The sequence below is a fragment of the Astyanax mexicanus genome, chromosome 25 (assembly GCF_023375975.1).
Source record: "Astyanax mexicanus isolate ESR-SI-001 chromosome 25, AstMex3_surface, whole genome shotgun sequence".
Lineage (NCBI taxonomy): Eukaryota > Metazoa > Chordata > Actinopteri > Characiformes > Acestrorhamphidae > Astyanax > Astyanax mexicanus.
Window position 1 is genome coordinate 22,959,151 of NC_064432.1, and position 17,623 is coordinate 22,976,773.

A 17,623-nucleotide genomic window follows, 5' to 3' on the forward strand; every position below is an offset into this window, starting at 1 on the left:
CCACCTGTACTGCTATTGGGTGGTGCTGTAGATTGCTGTGCTGACATTGGTTTGTGGTTGATAATTCCAGTGGGAATTTTTGTAATTACCGTCACTTCTAGAGCACACTTTCATATATAAACTATTTATGAATGAATTGCCTATAAATTATAGCAAAAAAAAAAACATTAATAAACATTTAGGTTGATGATGAAAAACAACCTTTAAAACAACATTTATTAAACATTTCCTAATAGGCATCGGTTAATGTTGAAATTCTGACATTAAATCAATGTTAATTTAAAGGTTTTGAATAGTTGGGGCTCTTCTAAACTCACATTAATGCTGTTAGATAAAAGGTGCTTCCCACAAATAATGATAATAATAATATTGATATTAATAATTATTATTTAAATTAACCTTTCAACACTACAAGAGTAGTGTCTACACAATACAGTACACAACCAATATATTTAAAACAACATATTTAATGGATATAGTTTAACAAACCATACATATAAAACCATAATGTTGAATTAATGTAAAATCGATGTGCACAAATACACCAACACGGTTTTAGCTATTTAGCAATTTCTTTTAGCTTTATTATTATTTACAACAATATATATTTTTTACACATACACAGTCTATTACCACACATCAGGTAAATTATCAGACTATAATCATAAATTATAAGGCACATTTGTAATAGTTAAATCACAAAAAAGGCAGTAGAAGGAAAGTAGACCAGTTTTACACATCATGATAAAAAAAAACATTTAAAAACATACTTACATAAACATTTTTTTATGAATTAAGTACATACACATGACTTGCACACCATTATGGCCCTTATTATGCCTGCTAACCAGTCCTTACTTGCTCGTAACATGGCTTTTTTCCCTCAATTCATCCTAAAAATGTGCAGCAAATGTAGAGCCTAGATGTGGAGGAGTTTTAATTCTTCCTGCTCAAGCTGGTCAAGCTGGTTAGGCTAGAATAGGGTATGCTTTTCCTTGAGTTTGATGGTTTAGCTTAGGGGTTCTAAACCTTGTGTGTTCTTGGTCAAATAGAATTATGTACAGGTTAAAAACTGCAGTCTGTGTTCCAGTCACATGCACAGTGTTGCATCTCTCGTTCAACCCCCAGGGACAGTATCAGGACATACTTGATGGTCACAATCTCCAGGATAAGAACCCCTGGTTTAGATGATCTACAAGCACAATTTGGTTGTCCACCAAACCAGCACAACCAAGCTGGGCAAGATCTGGTAAACCCACTCTGTTACCAATATAGGATATTTTAAACTACTGTAACAAAAATACTTAGGCTAATTAAGAATTCCTCATAAATGTCTCATTAGCATTATGAATATGGTTTGTTGATTGCATGGTTTATAAGAATGATGAACCTGACGAAGCAAAACCATCAGCACGATCAAGCAACCGGCAAGAGCAACATGACCAAGCATAACCACAATCCATACATAATCAAACAACACTATGCTGGTTAATACCTGGTTTTCCCTCTAGCTTACCTGTTTAGGGTATGTCTTTGCCTGAATTACCAACTTCTTAACCCCCTTGACCATCAAAGGCCAGCTTAAACCGTCTGAAACCAACTACCAGACTGATGCATCAAATTAATCACCAACATAATTAGTAAAGAACTAGTAATGTTTGATTTCTAGTAGTAGTAGAAGGACCAGTTTTATGAGAAAACAGTCAATCAAGGACAGCCAGAAAAATTTGATAGATCACGAGCTGTGAGTATGAGCTGTTTAGTAGCCAGGTTTCAGTCAGTAGTTGTCTTACTTTGACATTTATGTCTCAAACTGAAGACCTTGGTCCAATGGTCACAGTCTGTAGGTCTGTAATCAAGAGTGGATAGGCGAGAGTTTTTTCTCAAGGCTTTAGTTAGCTAAGCTTCAGTCAGCGGGACCAACAGGACATATAATGAGAGGCCCTTCGTTTTTGCCTGATTTGTTTGTGCAGGGACTGAAGAAAGGATGTAGAGTATCAGTAAAAGTGTCTGTGTAGGTGAAAAAATGTGTCTTAGTGTCGACGCTATAGAAGGACAGTTGGCCTTTCTCATAGTCCACATAGATACCGATCTTCTGGGGCTTGGGGTTTATAAGAATCGGTGTAGATGGATCGGTACGAAAGGCGTACTCGTTCTTGTCTCGCAGGCTCATAAACCAATAGCCATTGGCCGGGCTGACGCAGATCTTCCCTTTTCGGTTGATGGAGCGACTGGCCACGCCCAAGTCCCAGTCTGTCTTGTCTCCCACTAAAACCTCCCAGTAATGCCGACCCGAATTGAAGCCTTGGCGTCCTAGTACACACACCACACGGTCGAATCGCTCCGGAGTGTCCGTCACTGTGAAATAGCGGTCGCTGCACAACACCTGCTTACTGTCTTCAGAGATGATCAGCCGTGGGTGGGCGGAGTCTCGGTCCAGAGTGACATCCACTAGAAATTGATTATTGAATAATTCAGTGAATTTTAGAAGTTAGCAAATAAACTTCACATTAGATTAGATAAAATGCACATGAAAAATAGCAGAGAACTGGCAAAATTAGTGTCATAAATGCAGTGTCATAAACTGTTATTTCTGTATTTTCTGTGCTAAAGTGCTAAACGTTACAACAGAAAAATGTTTACTTTGATTTAGGTGAGCTTCACAAACAATCCATTATGCTGTATAAGCAGTGCTAAGTCCAGTTATACTAAATGTATTAAAGTATACTAGCAAACATTTATATGGTGTGTATAATAGTAATAATTGTTTACGTATCTGTAGGATCATGCATTATACAAACAGGACATAATGAAAGTAAATCTTACATGCATATTCTTCCACTTTCCGCACTTCTGCAAACCAGAGAAGAGATCAGAGTGGTATTACATAAAATGTCAGATTTTTAAATATTAACATATGTCATTTCTACTAAACACTGCTGTTATGTAGGCCTATAAGATTGGAAAACTTGCTTTATTGACTAAACTGCTTAAGTTATGGGACTTTAGGTAATTACATTTCTTAAAGGGTCTCATATATATTTTTGGTTTTTAAATTGACTTATGACTATTAATAAATTAAAGTCATAAGCAATGACAAATGTTTTCTTACAACAAAGATTTAATGCTTAAAGTCTACTAATTCATTAAGAACAGCTGAAACTCACTTATTTGACGTTTTGTGGGTGATTCTGCTGCGGAGCGCAAACCTGTAGAACACACAAGAACATATCAGTGTGACATCGTGACACCTCGATAAGCATCTGTGCACAGCATGACAAGTCCATTGACATTTTAAATACTGTTCAATTTTTTAGGGGTCAGTCAAGCATTGAAGCTGCATTACTGAAAAAACACAGAAGTGTATTAAAGGATAAATATAGAAGGTACACTACTTTGCTTCAGTACATCTTACATTTCTCGATCCAATGCTCATATTACCGCTGTTTATATTAGTATCACTCACTTTTACAGCCTTTTATTATCCTGATATGTGATCTACGAGATTTATCTATTTTATTTTTTATTTACATTCATTTTTGCACATCCTACACTGTATCCCAACTTGTTTGGAATTGGGGTTGTAGTATGAATGCTCTCTACTGCGTATTCACATTCACCATTACACACCCAGTGTCTATTCACTGTCACTGAGTCCTTGAAGCTGCTTAGGGATATTAATCCTTTTAAAGTCTAACAAAAGGACAGTAATTGCTTGCAGATGAGTAAACAGTTAGGGCTTTTATAAGCTGTTGTGAAAGGTTAGAGTGATGAGGTTGAAGAGGCCTAAATTGTGTTTTGATAAATTTGTGTATTAATAAGTTCACTTCAGTTCACCCACTAAATGTCACTCATAGCGCTTGTTTATTTGGACTGTACTGAAGCTATACATTGGAAGAGATCTGCATGGCCTTCTTACAGAAAATCTGCCTTATTGCTGGTTTAAAGCTGGTAAAATACTCCAAGCACAAGCACTGTTTGATTCTTGCTTTAACCTTTAACCTTTTACTCTTTGGGATCATCGGTAATTCCTTGCTTTTATCCAGTGTTATAATTTAGTTCCAACTCTAGTTAGTATGCATTACTTTGCATGTATTTGCCAATTAGAAATCTTTAGGGGAGGCTTGGAACGCTTTAGAATATTTCAGATATTACTTGATTAAGTAATTAAGTTACATAAATAAATAGAAATACAGTAGGTCTCACTCACAGATCTGTGGCAGCCTCTTCAGCTCGTCCTGGAGGTTTTCCACCATTTGAGTGACGTTTTTCAGCACGGCTCCTGCTGTGGGATCAGGGGTCAAGGTCACCTCCGTCCAGCTCTTCAGTGGAGGAGGACCACTCAGGGATGAATAGGCCTGCAGAGAGAGAAGACTTTTGTCAATGTGTGTAATCCTTCCCTGTTTGATTATTGTCTTAGGTAAAAAAGATCTTAATTTACATGAATAGCACTTTTGAAAATCTATTTGCCTGTCTGTCATGTCATTTAAGGACCAATTTTAGTGCAAAAATAGTTGTTATTTTAAAACAAACATTTTACCCACTCAAATCTCTAGGACTCCCACTATTACTGACAACGCTCCAAACACTAGAAAGGTAAGGACAAGTGTATGCCTCCTCTGGTACATGTGAAGTCAGACCCCGCCTCTTTCCCAACTTCCACCAATGCCATATCACTAGGCAACACATTCAAAGAGTAGTACACAGTACACAGATGGGTCACAATACTAGTTACTGTCCCATGACTTTCGGGGATGGCATGTCAGTTGTGAATGAAATATCAGGTGTAGGATTTTACTGTCCTACACCATGGCTTTGAGATCAGAACTCCTAGACTAGAATAAAGCCTATAAGTAGATGGATGGATGGATGGATGAATAGACAGATGGCTGTGGACAGGGTACAGGTATTGTTTGTGAAATTCTGATCATTCCACATGCTCTTTTGAGTACATGGCTTTGCTAAATTTACCCAAGAAAAGGTCTCAACTGAGAGCCAAACAAATGAATCAGCAGAGCAAGCAGATCTTCCACATTCTCTGCATTGTAAGAAGTTCAGGGGGTCTGATTAAGTATCAGATTGGAGATTTCTCAAAAGAAGAGAAAAGCAACTGGGTACAAGTGTTGAACCAGAGCTACATTGTTTGTAGTCTGGTTAGTTTTGGTTGTATAATGTTGTCAGTCTGGACAGATTTTAGGTGTTGTGCCAAATTCTACCTCCAGAAATCCAGCTTCTCTCCAGTGCAGAGTCATCATGCACCCACTGTAACCAGTCACCCCTCTCCAAAGTGCAACAGAGAGAAGTATAGTTTGACTAGGATATTTATACTGTGTACCACAGCTGAGTCTGGTCAGTGCTGATTACCAATTGGGATTCTGGGACTTGTAGTTTTTTGGCTCAGATCCACCATCTCTTCCACTGCTGCATCCAGGACCTCTACTGGTTGCTGGTGGTATATCCTGTTGTTCTACATGCATGACTTCATCAGAACTAAATGCACCTCAACCCACCAGATGTTACCCAGATTCTAATTGTTTCCATTCCACCTTAAATAGTGCAGATAAAAGCATATGTGTGGAAGGTAGAATGAAAAAATGAATTAAGAAACTGCCTAACCTAGAAGACAAATTCAGCTTTCTATGGCGGAAGTTGTAAATGTTTAAGTATGAAGGGTAAACATGAGACGTATATAAAATAAATATGATTTGCTACGTGTAGTTTTGGGCTTGTTGATAGGACCAGTTCAGACTAAGTCACTGAGCAGTATGCACTATTTAATTATGCTTGGAGTTTAATATGCCATAAAATGGTCTAAGTGCAATTGGGTTGCCAAAAATTGGAGACTCCGCCCCTGACACGCTACTTGAGTCTCTCTCCAACTGTTAACCCAGGCTAAAACCAGGGCATAAAGTGTGTAGATTTCTTATACAGGCACTGCACGAAGATTTTTCATACAATGGAAACTATGCGAGAGCAGCAGTAATTTACTACATTACAAACCACTATCTCATTTAAAGCATCTCTACTATAAGAGTGTGAGTCATTCTTCAAGCAGACTTACCAACACCAGCAGTTTAGATAATAGAAAGAGATAATCACACAGATAAAACTCTGAAATGAAGGCTTTTAGAGCTGTAACCTGCAGGAGGAGGAAGCTGTTAAAGGAGCTGAGTCATCCTCATTTCCAGCCAGGAAGAAAAAACAGCTTTTATAACACTGTATTTTAACTCCTACTGACAGTGAAGATTCTTAATAATTCTTAATAAAATAAGGATCAACACCTCTGTTTTCATTATTTAGGTTTGTGACTAAAGAAAATATAGAGTTTATTGAAGCTTGTTTGTTTTCTTATTTTTTAACAGTGTTTAGTTTGGCTTACAATGCGAAAGATAAGATCCTTAGAATTGTAAAAATGGAAATCGTTGAGGTGTTTAACAGGTTAAAACTATTTTTTTAATAATCTTTATTCTGATTGTTGGTTACTTTATAAACATTAGACTTTTTAATCTAGGATTTGTGACTTTATAATTGATAAAATAATGATACTTGATTTAACAATGATAATGATTTGTTTATCTGATTTATTTAGTATTATTCAACTGTTAGTCGAGTAACCCATAAACCAATTGTGGTTTTGTTGATCAATTTCAGCATTACAATTTACAGTAATTAATTATTGTAAAATAAGCAGTGTAAATGCTCCAAAATTAATTGGAATGTAAAATAATAACATTTTAATGGACTTCCTTTAAAATATATATATATATTTTTCCTGTAAAGTTGACATTTTGGGAAAACAAGGTTTTAGCTTGACTGCAACAGATAAACAGATAGACAGTTAAATTAACAAGATAATTAAAGGAGCCACAATGGAGGAAAAAATGATTTAGAATATAAGTGTAGATCTTTCCATGTGTTATTAATTTAACGCTAACTAGAGAAGTGTGTGTAAAACCTGAACTAGTTTTGTACTTATACAGTATCTGTCAAATCTGAGTGAAGGCATGCAGTGGTGGAGGATGAACAGGTACATTTTGACCTACATTCAAGCGTTGAACCGATTCTCTGGCTGCTGTCAAAAAAAAAATAAATCTCCTGGATTGCTGTCAGATCGGAACTGACCTTGAAGAAGGTGATGTGATCATCAGTGGACTGTGCGAGCTGGAGGAGGCTGCTGCTCCTCTTCTTCAGTTCAGCTATCTCCTCCTGCAGGTCCCGGATGAGGGCCTGGGAGCGCAGTTCTGCAGCATTGCGGCCCATCTGCACCAACTCCAGCAGCTCCGCCTGACACCTCTCCATAGAGGTCATCAGAACCCGAAACATACTGACCGTGACCTCCACCTCCTGCTGCGCGTTCGCCTGAGGAACAGCGTGCAAATTTGACACCGGCAATACTTTAAGGAGTGTACTGTAGTTTTAATTGCTAAAAATCTTTATGCTGCACTGTGTATATTTAATTTACCTGATTTGAGATCAACTTAAATTATTTACCAAAAAAGTTTTTTTTTACTTGTAAAGTAATGAAATCTGCTGTTTTAAAATTTAATTTCAAAACAAAAAATAACATCTGAAAATTTTCAGATTGTAAAAAAGGGCAAACATTTTTAGATAAAAAAATTAAGAGATCCATAACTTGTAAGATTTAACAGGTTTAAATTGTCAGAAAGTTTTTTTTTTCATTTTCAGATTAATTATTCTGATCTTCATTGTCACAGAAAATATATGGGATCTATTCATTTTCAGATAAAAATATGATTCATAAATGTTCAGATTAAAAAAATATATACATCCATAAATCAATAAAATCAATTTTAAAAAATCTAATTAAAAAGAAATGAACATCTGAGATTAAACATTTGGTAGATATGTTTGAACTTATAACTCTAAAAATGTATGGTTTTTATATATTTTTTAAATATTATGTTATTTTGTAATGTATTTTTTCAACAGCAAATTTTACATTTTCAAATTAAAGTTTGAGATACGCACTTGAATGTCTGCCAGTGCAATCTGAATTTCCTCTATCTTCTTTTCTCTGGCTGTGATTAAGCCCTGTAGCTCCGCCTCCTTGATTCGCAGCTGAGACTGAGCAGAACATAAAGAACACACACAAATATTACCATGTTCAGAATCCACACACCCACACACTCTCCAATTGTACACACATATTCCACAGTGCTACAATGGGTTCTTTAAGTGATACTGTAGAAGAACCTTGGTCTTTCATTATCAAACAAAGAACCCTTTATAACAGCTTAAGCAACATTCCTACACTGATACACATCATGGGACAGCAGTATGTATATCAATCTTGTAGTGTTACCAAAGGGGATAGCTTGGGAATGCCTATACCTGTATAAGTCGTAAATTCTGTGTGCCGAATGGATGGAATATTTCATATCTGCAGTCATGCAAGAATTTAACTTAATAGAAAACATTACCACCCTTAGTGGACAGCACAGTGGGTGTGGCATCTGGCTAGATTTGTTTATGAGAACACACAAAAGACTTAATGCAGGAGATCCCACACTGAATTAGGCAAAAAAAAACACAACACTAGTTCCTACCATGATCAGTCTAGTAACCAAATATTTAATTTTTGTATATTTCTCAAAACAATTTGATTTAATTTACTTTTGTATTGCTTTTGGTTGTTTTTTGTCTTTTTGTTCCTAAAATAAACTGCATTTCTTCCTCTTGTGTCAGCAGAGATGTGTTACATGAGGTTAAAACTAGTTTTAAAAAATGTGTATGTATGTAAAAAATATATGTATCGAAACAGTAGGTGAGTTGAGCTAGACCAACCTTTCGCAACTGGCTCACATAACCAACCACAAAAGCATCTAAATGTAGGCAGCCATGTTCATTTGGTTAAAACAAGATGCAATCATGATGGAAACAATAATTATTTTGTTTTCTGCTGATATTGACCTAATTCTATAACCAGAGATGGATATCAAACAAAGGATTTATTAGATATCTATCATCCATAAGTCAAAGGACTGCAGTTTCTATTTACCTCTACATTGCAATACCTAATGTCAGTTTTTAAACCGTAAAACTAACATAAACCTCTGGTGGAAGCAGATCTAGTACCACTAACCGGATACCCCTCCCAAGAAGAGTGCTATAGCATTACTAAAACAGGATTTATAACCCTGAGGTTCACACTGGCAGGCAACAAGTTGCTTAAATTGCCCTATATTTGTGTCTGTGTTGTGGGTGTGTTTGAGCCTGCTCATGCTGTTGCATGTGGGCCTGACCAATTATCCCTGTAGGTTTTCTATCTAAGTTCTAAGCTACTTATTGAGCTATCTGCAGTTTTCTTTAATGCTTCATTTTTATTGAAGAATAAATCAGTGGTGATAAGCGCCTCTCTGTGATGTTAAAAAAATCTCACTGCTAAGCATAAAATCAAAGGACTGTAGTAATGAAACTTGATTGATCAATCTGTTACCATGTTGCTTGACGCTTGTTTCCAAAGCTTGTTTTGTGGCTACAAAGCGTGCGTTCTCAAGGATATTATCAGTTGCTTTCATAACTCTAGAAACTAAATACTGTTGCATCAAATGGTTCTTTGATGCCCTTTTTGGATCCGAGAACCGAGAGATGTAGAGGTTAATTAATACATTTCACAAGCATGATTTTCTTTCTGCAGCCAAATATGATTCTTTTAATAGAGCCTCAAACAACTAGCTGCATTTCTGCACATCCCTACTGTAGCCACACACAAAGGACTCTCACCTTTTTGGTGTTCATCTCCCTCTTAGCTGGGATGGCAGAGTGCCCAAAATGCTCCCCCTCGAGGCACATCGCGCACACACACATTTGATCATTTTTGCAGAACAAATCCAGGCTCAGTCCATGCCTGGGGCACGGCGGGCCGGTGGAGCCACCCGCACTGTACCCACTGGCGCTGAACCTCCTCTGGCAGGCCTCATACGGCGGCGGCGATGACAGCAAATTCCCACTGGATGAGGCTCTCTGAAACTTGCTCTTCATCTCTGTCAGCAGACCTCCGGGTAACTCCACTGCTCGGAGTGGAACTCCAGGCCTCTGGATGGTGCCGGGGGTTGGTTGATGGTGTGTGGCTGTACTTCCGGAGCTCTCGGCCATGCGCTTAAACTGCTCAGTGATCTCTTTGAGGGTGTGATTAATGTGGAGATCGGGACGCTTCCGAAAACTCTCCTTACAGATGGGGCAGACCCACGTCTTAGCCCGGCTGTCCCAGTATGAAGTTATGCAGGTCAGACAGAAGCTGTGGCCGCAGGGCGTGGACACTGGGTTGGTAAAGATATCCAGACAGATAGGGCAGGAAAACTGCTCCTCAGATAGGTAATCTGCAGGATATGACATGGTGGGTGTAGAAGAAGAGCTGTAGAGGATAATTAATAAAATAGAATAGGGTTAAAGCAGTAAGTTAAAGTAGCAGTCCTTGATAGTTTTTTGTTTAAATAGAAAGGATTAGTATACCTAAGTAGGAAGGGACAAAATATTTAAATAAATGTCATGAAACCAAACAGAGATATTAGAATGACAATGTAATATTAATATCCATTTTGTGTACACATTGATGCATCATTAAACCAATGAAACACAAATTAGAATTAGAACTTAAGAGAGTCACATTCATCTGATCTGCAATGCATATTTTTAAAGTACTCTTCTGCATCCCCCAGAGAGGTCTCTAAATGTCCAAATCTCCCACATTTATAGATTAAAGTTTTAAGAAGAAGGGTTTAAAATACATCTGTAAACCAAAGAAACACAAAAGTAGAACTGAAGAGAGACACATTAATCTGATCTGAGAGTAAACAACACTAAAATGCTCATTCTCACCAGAGAGATTTCTAATTTCCAAAATCAGGTTACAAATTGACCCTTTAAGAAGAAGGGTATTAAGGCTCATCTTGAAGCCTCATTTAATTTTAGCTGTGCTCTAAGACCATTCAATAGTATATTAGCAGAGAGTTTTACAACTTTTTGAAGTTTAAATCTCTTTAACCCTCCACAAAAAGTTCTGCAGCCCGCACACAGATTTATACCGACCGTTAACAGCAGCACTCCCAAACATTTTTAAGTGAAAAGCAGTATAAATACAGAGTGGTCTGTTAGGTTTGTTGTGTGTAATTACTCTCTACTGTATTCCATACATTTAAAACTGAACAAAAGAGTATACTCAAAAACATACATAATTTAACACAGCAATTTACTTTCATTAATCTGCATAAAAAAATTATTTTCCAGAGGCCTGTCTCTTTAAAAATCTAAAACCTTTAAAATATATCACACCAGTCAATGTAGATGATTGGTTTAATTGAAGTTGACTCTACGATGCTAGATCAATAACCTTAAGCCTAAATATAACATTTTATTTTTCCAAATAATTAAAAGAGTTTCTCACATCGTAAATAAAATTGCAGAACAAGAAATATGGTTCCTAAAAGTGCCACTAAGGCCCACAGGGGAGCTGCTACCCACAGTTGTCTAAAAAAAACACAAGAATTACAACCGTGCATGAAATGCATTCTCAGGCCAAAGGCTGAAAAGATAAAGGACTGTTTTCAGCTTGTTTTGTTACGTAAATCTCGTGAAAACGCTGGAATGAAGCTAGACCAGCCACAAACTGCACATGCACGAGGCCTGGGCACTGACAGACGTCCAGTCTTTCCAGATCATCACAGGGTAAAACTTTACAAGTGCAGAGTCACGCTGGGTGTCAGTTAAACTGTCTGTTAATAATGACTGTGTTGGTTTACACTGACAGGCCACATGGCATAAGACAGGAGCTAGTATTGTGCAAAATGACTTTTCCCAGGTGCTGAACTGACTTGTGGAATATGTGTGGGATCTATTGGACCCCCCGCATGGACAATTCTGGCCAGAGATCACCGGTCATGATCATTACCACACACTGCACTGTCCACTGTGGGAGGCAATAGTGTTTTCTATTATTTATTTCCTGTAAATATGTGGTATTACGCATAGAGGAATGTTAAATATCCACAAAACGTCAGATCTGCACCTACTATCAGACCACACTCCAACTCTCATAGTTCACATCATCTTGTGTTCAACCTTGTTCTCAAGATAACACCTCATAACTTATACAGGGGGTCAATTTACACACTGCTGTCCCATGATTTTGTATATGTCAGTATAAACTTTTTGAGTTTTTGGTGTGGAAAAAACAAACTATCCATGCATACATCTTAAAGTTACAGAATGAATGGACAAATAAACACGCTTAGAAAGACTAGCTAACTAGAAAGACATATTTTGCTTCATTCACATGGACCAATAAAAAAGCCCCAATGTCAGAACATTCTCAGAGGGGTCAGACAATAAAAACACAGGTCAGCCTTAATCCTCCTGTTATGTTATTGGTCAAACTGACCTGATTAAAACGTTTAAAATACAAAGAAAATTTATGTATAATTTTTTTTTTTAGATCATGAAACCTTGGCCTTAAACGTAGCTGAGCGTAATTATTTTAGTGAACATGTAAATAGGAATGAATAAGGATATATATTTATTTTTTGTACATTATGTTAATATATGTTTATATTACACACACTGATCCAGTTGTATTGCCAGTAGAGTGACAATAAAACTTAAACGAGTGAAAATTTAGACCAAAACAGAAGACAACTTTTATTTATTGTTTATAACTTTATTTATATGGATTATTGTGATTTCTTAATCGTTTCAGTTACTTTGCTATAGTGTTGTGACAACATCGCACAGGTTTAAATGCTTTTCTGCAGTGCTAGAATATTACATTACTGATCTAAAGTTAATTGTTATGTAGTAAAATATTATATTTCACTTACGTTTGGACTGTTAAACAGGGTTAAACATGGGTCAACTTGACCTGTGAACTCTACAGTTGAGCTTACATTAACAGGAGGGTTAATATATATTTTTGTAGGGTGTGAACTTGGAAAAATAGAGCCGTAGAAAACATATGAAACTAATTTTAAATCAGTGGTTGGTAAAAAAAACACTGTGATAATAAGTAGTGCTGTGAATGTTTCAGGTGTATTCAAATACAGTGTTTTAATGTTGAATAAATCTATTCAGAACCATTGAAACCTGGTGAAAAGTCAAAAGAATAAGCTTACCTGTGTCTAGGCCCTGTTTCAGTAAATCCCCAGTGCAACAAGTTTTATAAGATGAGATTATTTCCTCTCTCTCTCTCTGTCTCTCTCTTCTGTCTCTCTCTCTTCTCTATTCTCTCTTGCTTACTCTCTTCCTTACAAAGAAAAAAAATACATTATGGCCTCTCTCTTATTTCCATTTGTTTCATCATGCTTTCCAGTCTCTCAGTCTTTCTTTATATCTCTCTCACTCTCTGTCCTTATCTACTAGTCCTTAGCTGGTGTTTAAGAAACCTTTTGTTAGACTCTGTGAAAGAAGGTGTGTCCGCATACCTCTGCACGCAGTCTACTTACTAACACACACACACACACACAGTCACACACACACACACACATACACCTGACCACCAGATCAACCAGTCCAACCGGTGCAATCATCCATGAACTTTCTCTCAGTTCTGTCACGTCCCATTCCTCCATCCATCCATCCATCATTACCAATCAGCATATTCAGAATAAAGCCATGTGCGTAAGATTCATGAACTGATGTTTTTACAGAGAATACGTCAAAGAAAACCAACTCAACTCCACGTGTTAGTCTTAAATGGTTTAAAAATATATATATATATATTTTAAGTAAAACCTCAATTCCAAAAAAGTTCATGCAATGATTTGTAAGTGTCATAGAACCACGTTTTATTCACAACAGAACATATAATTCAGCACATATCAGATTTGAACATTTGAGACATTTTACCATTTCATGAAAAACATTAGCTTATTTAGAACAAAATTTGATTGGGCAATGAGTTTATTTTGTTGGGATGGTGCAGGTAAGTGATATAATTACAACTAAAACAGCTGCAATAGAAACATTTTGATTGGTTTCTGACTCTGCAAAAAATGAGTCTTTTTCTTTTAGAAAAATGTCCTTCATAAAACTGCACTACAAACAGGCAAAAACAGGCAAGCATGAGTCAGCCAGTATTGACTGTCAGCCTTGTCCTTTTTATCAGTTTAGTTGAGATGCCAGAGGGTGTTTAAATAAGTCTGTAACCCAGTTTTCCTGCTGCCTGTGAGTGAGGAACTAGTACAACAGGCCTTTTAAATGAATCAAGAATAAAGACTATTGTATTACGTGGTGCTTCACTGTGTTTTGTGCATTGTGCTTTTTAAATGCTGACATAACAACAACACAACACCAAACTCTCCTACAGTTACCATCTTCCCAGTTCTGAACAGAGCTCAGATAGTGGGCAGGCTTTATGTTATTTTTTATGATATACATATAAATAAATACAGTTTTATGTTTTTGGAATTGGCCTGTTTTCCAGCTCTGTTTCGGTCATCATTTAAACCCTTTTTATTTATAGGGCCACATGGTAACTCATTCTTTGTCCCATTTGAAATCAGATTTTGTAATTTCTGAGTTTCACCCCCAGTTCAAAATCCAAGATGGCTACCCTCCCGCATCAACAATAGTAAAAGCAATAGTATCAAATAGTGTAGTGCACTTCTTTCAATTAGTGTCTTATTAAATCAGTATTAACACAGTAGTGCTCAATTTTAAATGTGTTAGGGTGCACAAATTACTGTATAATGTGTTCATATAAGCTGGTAACACTATAAAACACTAGTGAACCGCTTTCAAACCTGTTGTGGTAAGCTCTAAATCTTTAATACCAGTATGACGTAATTTCCAGCTTCAAATTTTAAAAGTATTTGTAATGCAGAAGAAGCAGTGTGCGTAGGATTAGTGAACTTGTGTTTTTTATTAGATTATATGTAAGAAAAGCAAATATCTCTACATATTAGCCTTAAATGTTTTAAGGAATGCACTCATTACTGGTTGTAATTGTTCGTTGATGAACAGATAGTAAGTATGTGAATTTATTTGGCTTGGAAATGCTTTGAAATTGTGAAATATTATGGGAATATTTAACTGAAACACTATAAACTCAGGTATGGCATGATTCCCAGCTCCAGCATCCAACTTCTGAGATAAATTTAAGGTAGCATAATGTATTGAATTGTAGCATAACTAATATTTAATCCATTTAATGCATCACCATTTTTAAGCATATCTCTTTTATTTTTAAATTTTCTTCATTAATTTGGCATTGAATTATCCCAAGCTGCCAAAGACTTAAAAAACAAATGCAGAATGATCTTCTACAGAGACTGACTGCTATATTCCCAAGCTGGAGGCTAAAAAAGGACACAGCTGAGGCTGCTCCACACAATAAACAACATGACATCCAGTGAAGCAAAAAGGGCAACCAAAGAGAACCTCGCAAAAAAACACATCTAAAATTCAACAGCGCCTCAGCCGCGCTCTCATCCTCGAGCTATACCACCCCAAACCGTCATTCCTGACAGCCAGGAGAGAGAAGGCATATAACACAAAAACAACCTGATTACAGCTGTTATAAAATCTGTAATACACAAATTATAAGTTACATGATAATATACCAATATCAGTACATCAACATCTTGCATGTTCATTGAAAACCCCATGTCTTTTACCCTGTGGCTGATTTTGTTTAGGTTAATGTACCTCACTATATAGACAAAAGTATTTAACACATCTGATTACATACGGTTTCTTTTGAAATCCTAACACATCCTAACACATCCTAAAAGTGCTATACTATACTATACTATACTATACTATACTATACTATACTATACTATACTATACTATACTATACTATACTATGCTATACTATTCACTCTACAAATCTGCAAAATGTGCAGTTTGTAGCTTGAAAAATGTGAAATCTGTAAAGATGTTTATCTGAAAATGATTGATTAAATGTAGACACATTTCAGTGCATTCCTACACTATAAACCCACATTTAGTTTGAACTAAAATACAGTAAATTAAATCTGTTTTACCTGAAACTGGATATTTCCAAACATTACAAACCTATTTTGAGTTAGGTGAACGATTGTGACCATATATACTTGAGATATTTTATTTTTCTTATATGTTGTCATTGACTATGACTATGTGTTTCCCTAATGTCTGCCTCCTACCACTCTCTCAGTGTGTAGTGATTTCCCCCAGGCTATTTTAGGTAAACTTGTAGCTCATAGATTATAATAACTAACTAACTAACTTTGTGTTGACTGTGGGCTACACTGTAGACTCTATAGATTTGTCTTTTTCCATCTATTTCTTATTAGAATTAAAAGTAATGTTTAATAAAAATGTATTTTATTCACCTGACCTTTTGTGCAGAGCAATTGATATAACAGATACATATCACTTACATTAACTTGCAGATTATCAAGTTTTCAGTAACATTACTATAAAACAAAAAAAATGAAATCCAACTCACAAAGGGTTATAGTATATGGGAGTGTTTTGACATGGTTATGCAATGAATGCTATTGCACTTATCCAAAATTTATAGTAAAAAAAATCCCAGATTTGAGAAAGATGTGTCATATTACTAAAACAGTGGAAGCAATTTAAAAACTTTTAAAAAAACATTTAGGAGGACCATGGCTGCATTAAATAATTACATGACTTAAACCAATGGCAGTTTTCCAGTCCTGTGGAGGTACAAGAAAGGCTGCATGAAACTTCCAAAGAAGCAAGTGTTTACAACTACAGAAAACATGTTACACCTGTAAACCTTGGGAGTCACTGTTGACCTAAGAACTCCTACTACGATAAGGGGCAGTTCATTCATCAGGAGTTTTATCAGAAGCAAACTAATGATAATAAAGGCTTTCCTCTTTAGAACGTTTCCTTCACCTCTGCGCTTCCTGGTTCCTGTTGTGTTTCCCGGTTTGGAACGTTTCAGAACCCAGAGGATGGACAGACTGCAGTACAGCTCAATCTTAACAACAGGAAATAAAATAAAGAGAAGCGTGGAGGGATTATAACTGGCTACATGAGTCCCTTCAATAACCAGCACTATAACCCAGGCCAGACACAGGCCGGCTGCCTTGTACCGGAGAGGCTTGTACTTTAGGAAGGTAACAGGGTGGACCACCGCAAAATAGCGCTCGACACACACACAGCACTGAAACACAGGCAGAGCGTGCAGACACAGCTGGTACAGCATGACCCCAAAATCCACATAGTTCACTTGGCAAAAGACGTAATAGTTTAAAAAAGAGAAGATGTTCAGGAAGACGCTGATCAGGTCCATGCAGAAAAGATGAAGCAGGAAGAATTCGGCCTCCAGAGTCACACGTGAGCCTCTACTCAGGAGCCAAACAGACCATGACCCAGTGGGAACAGTTAAGATCCAGTTTACTATCACCAATATCAAGATAAATATGGACAACGTGTTTTTCAGTGAACATACTTCACACGTGGTGGCGGTAGTATTGATGAATGTAGCATTTTCAATGTCAGCCATCTTTTCTTGAGTTCTCTTATGAGCACTGCTGAAACAGTAAAATACACAATACTTTAAGATAATATGTGGCAGCTTCCCGGACAGGGATAAATTTGAGTTTTCAAGAGAGAAATCTGTGTAGATTAAAGTCTAGAGCTCATTTGA

The 17,623-nt window shown here is 36.6% G+C and overlaps 1 protein-coding gene across 1 annotated transcript; it reads right to left on the bottom strand.

Moving 5' to 3' along the window:
- Positions 1–562: 562 nt before the first annotated feature.
- On the bottom strand, positions 563–13,417 carry btr01 (bloodthirsty-related gene family, member 1). The gene is made up of 8 exons (XM_007237571.4): positions 13,125–13,417; positions 9,745–10,375; positions 7,990–8,085; positions 7,123–7,359; positions 4,211–4,358; positions 3,168–3,209; positions 2,827–2,853; positions 563–2,451 (listed from the first exon to the last, which is right to left on the bottom strand). Exons 2-8 carry the CDS (start codon positions 10,354–10,356, stop codon positions 1,907–1,909), a joined length of 1,707 nt encoding a protein of 568 aa, XP_007237633.3. The 5' UTR covers positions 10,357–10,375; positions 13,125–13,417; the 3' UTR covers positions 563–1,906.
- Between the last annotated feature and the right edge of the window lie 4,206 nt (positions 13,418–17,623).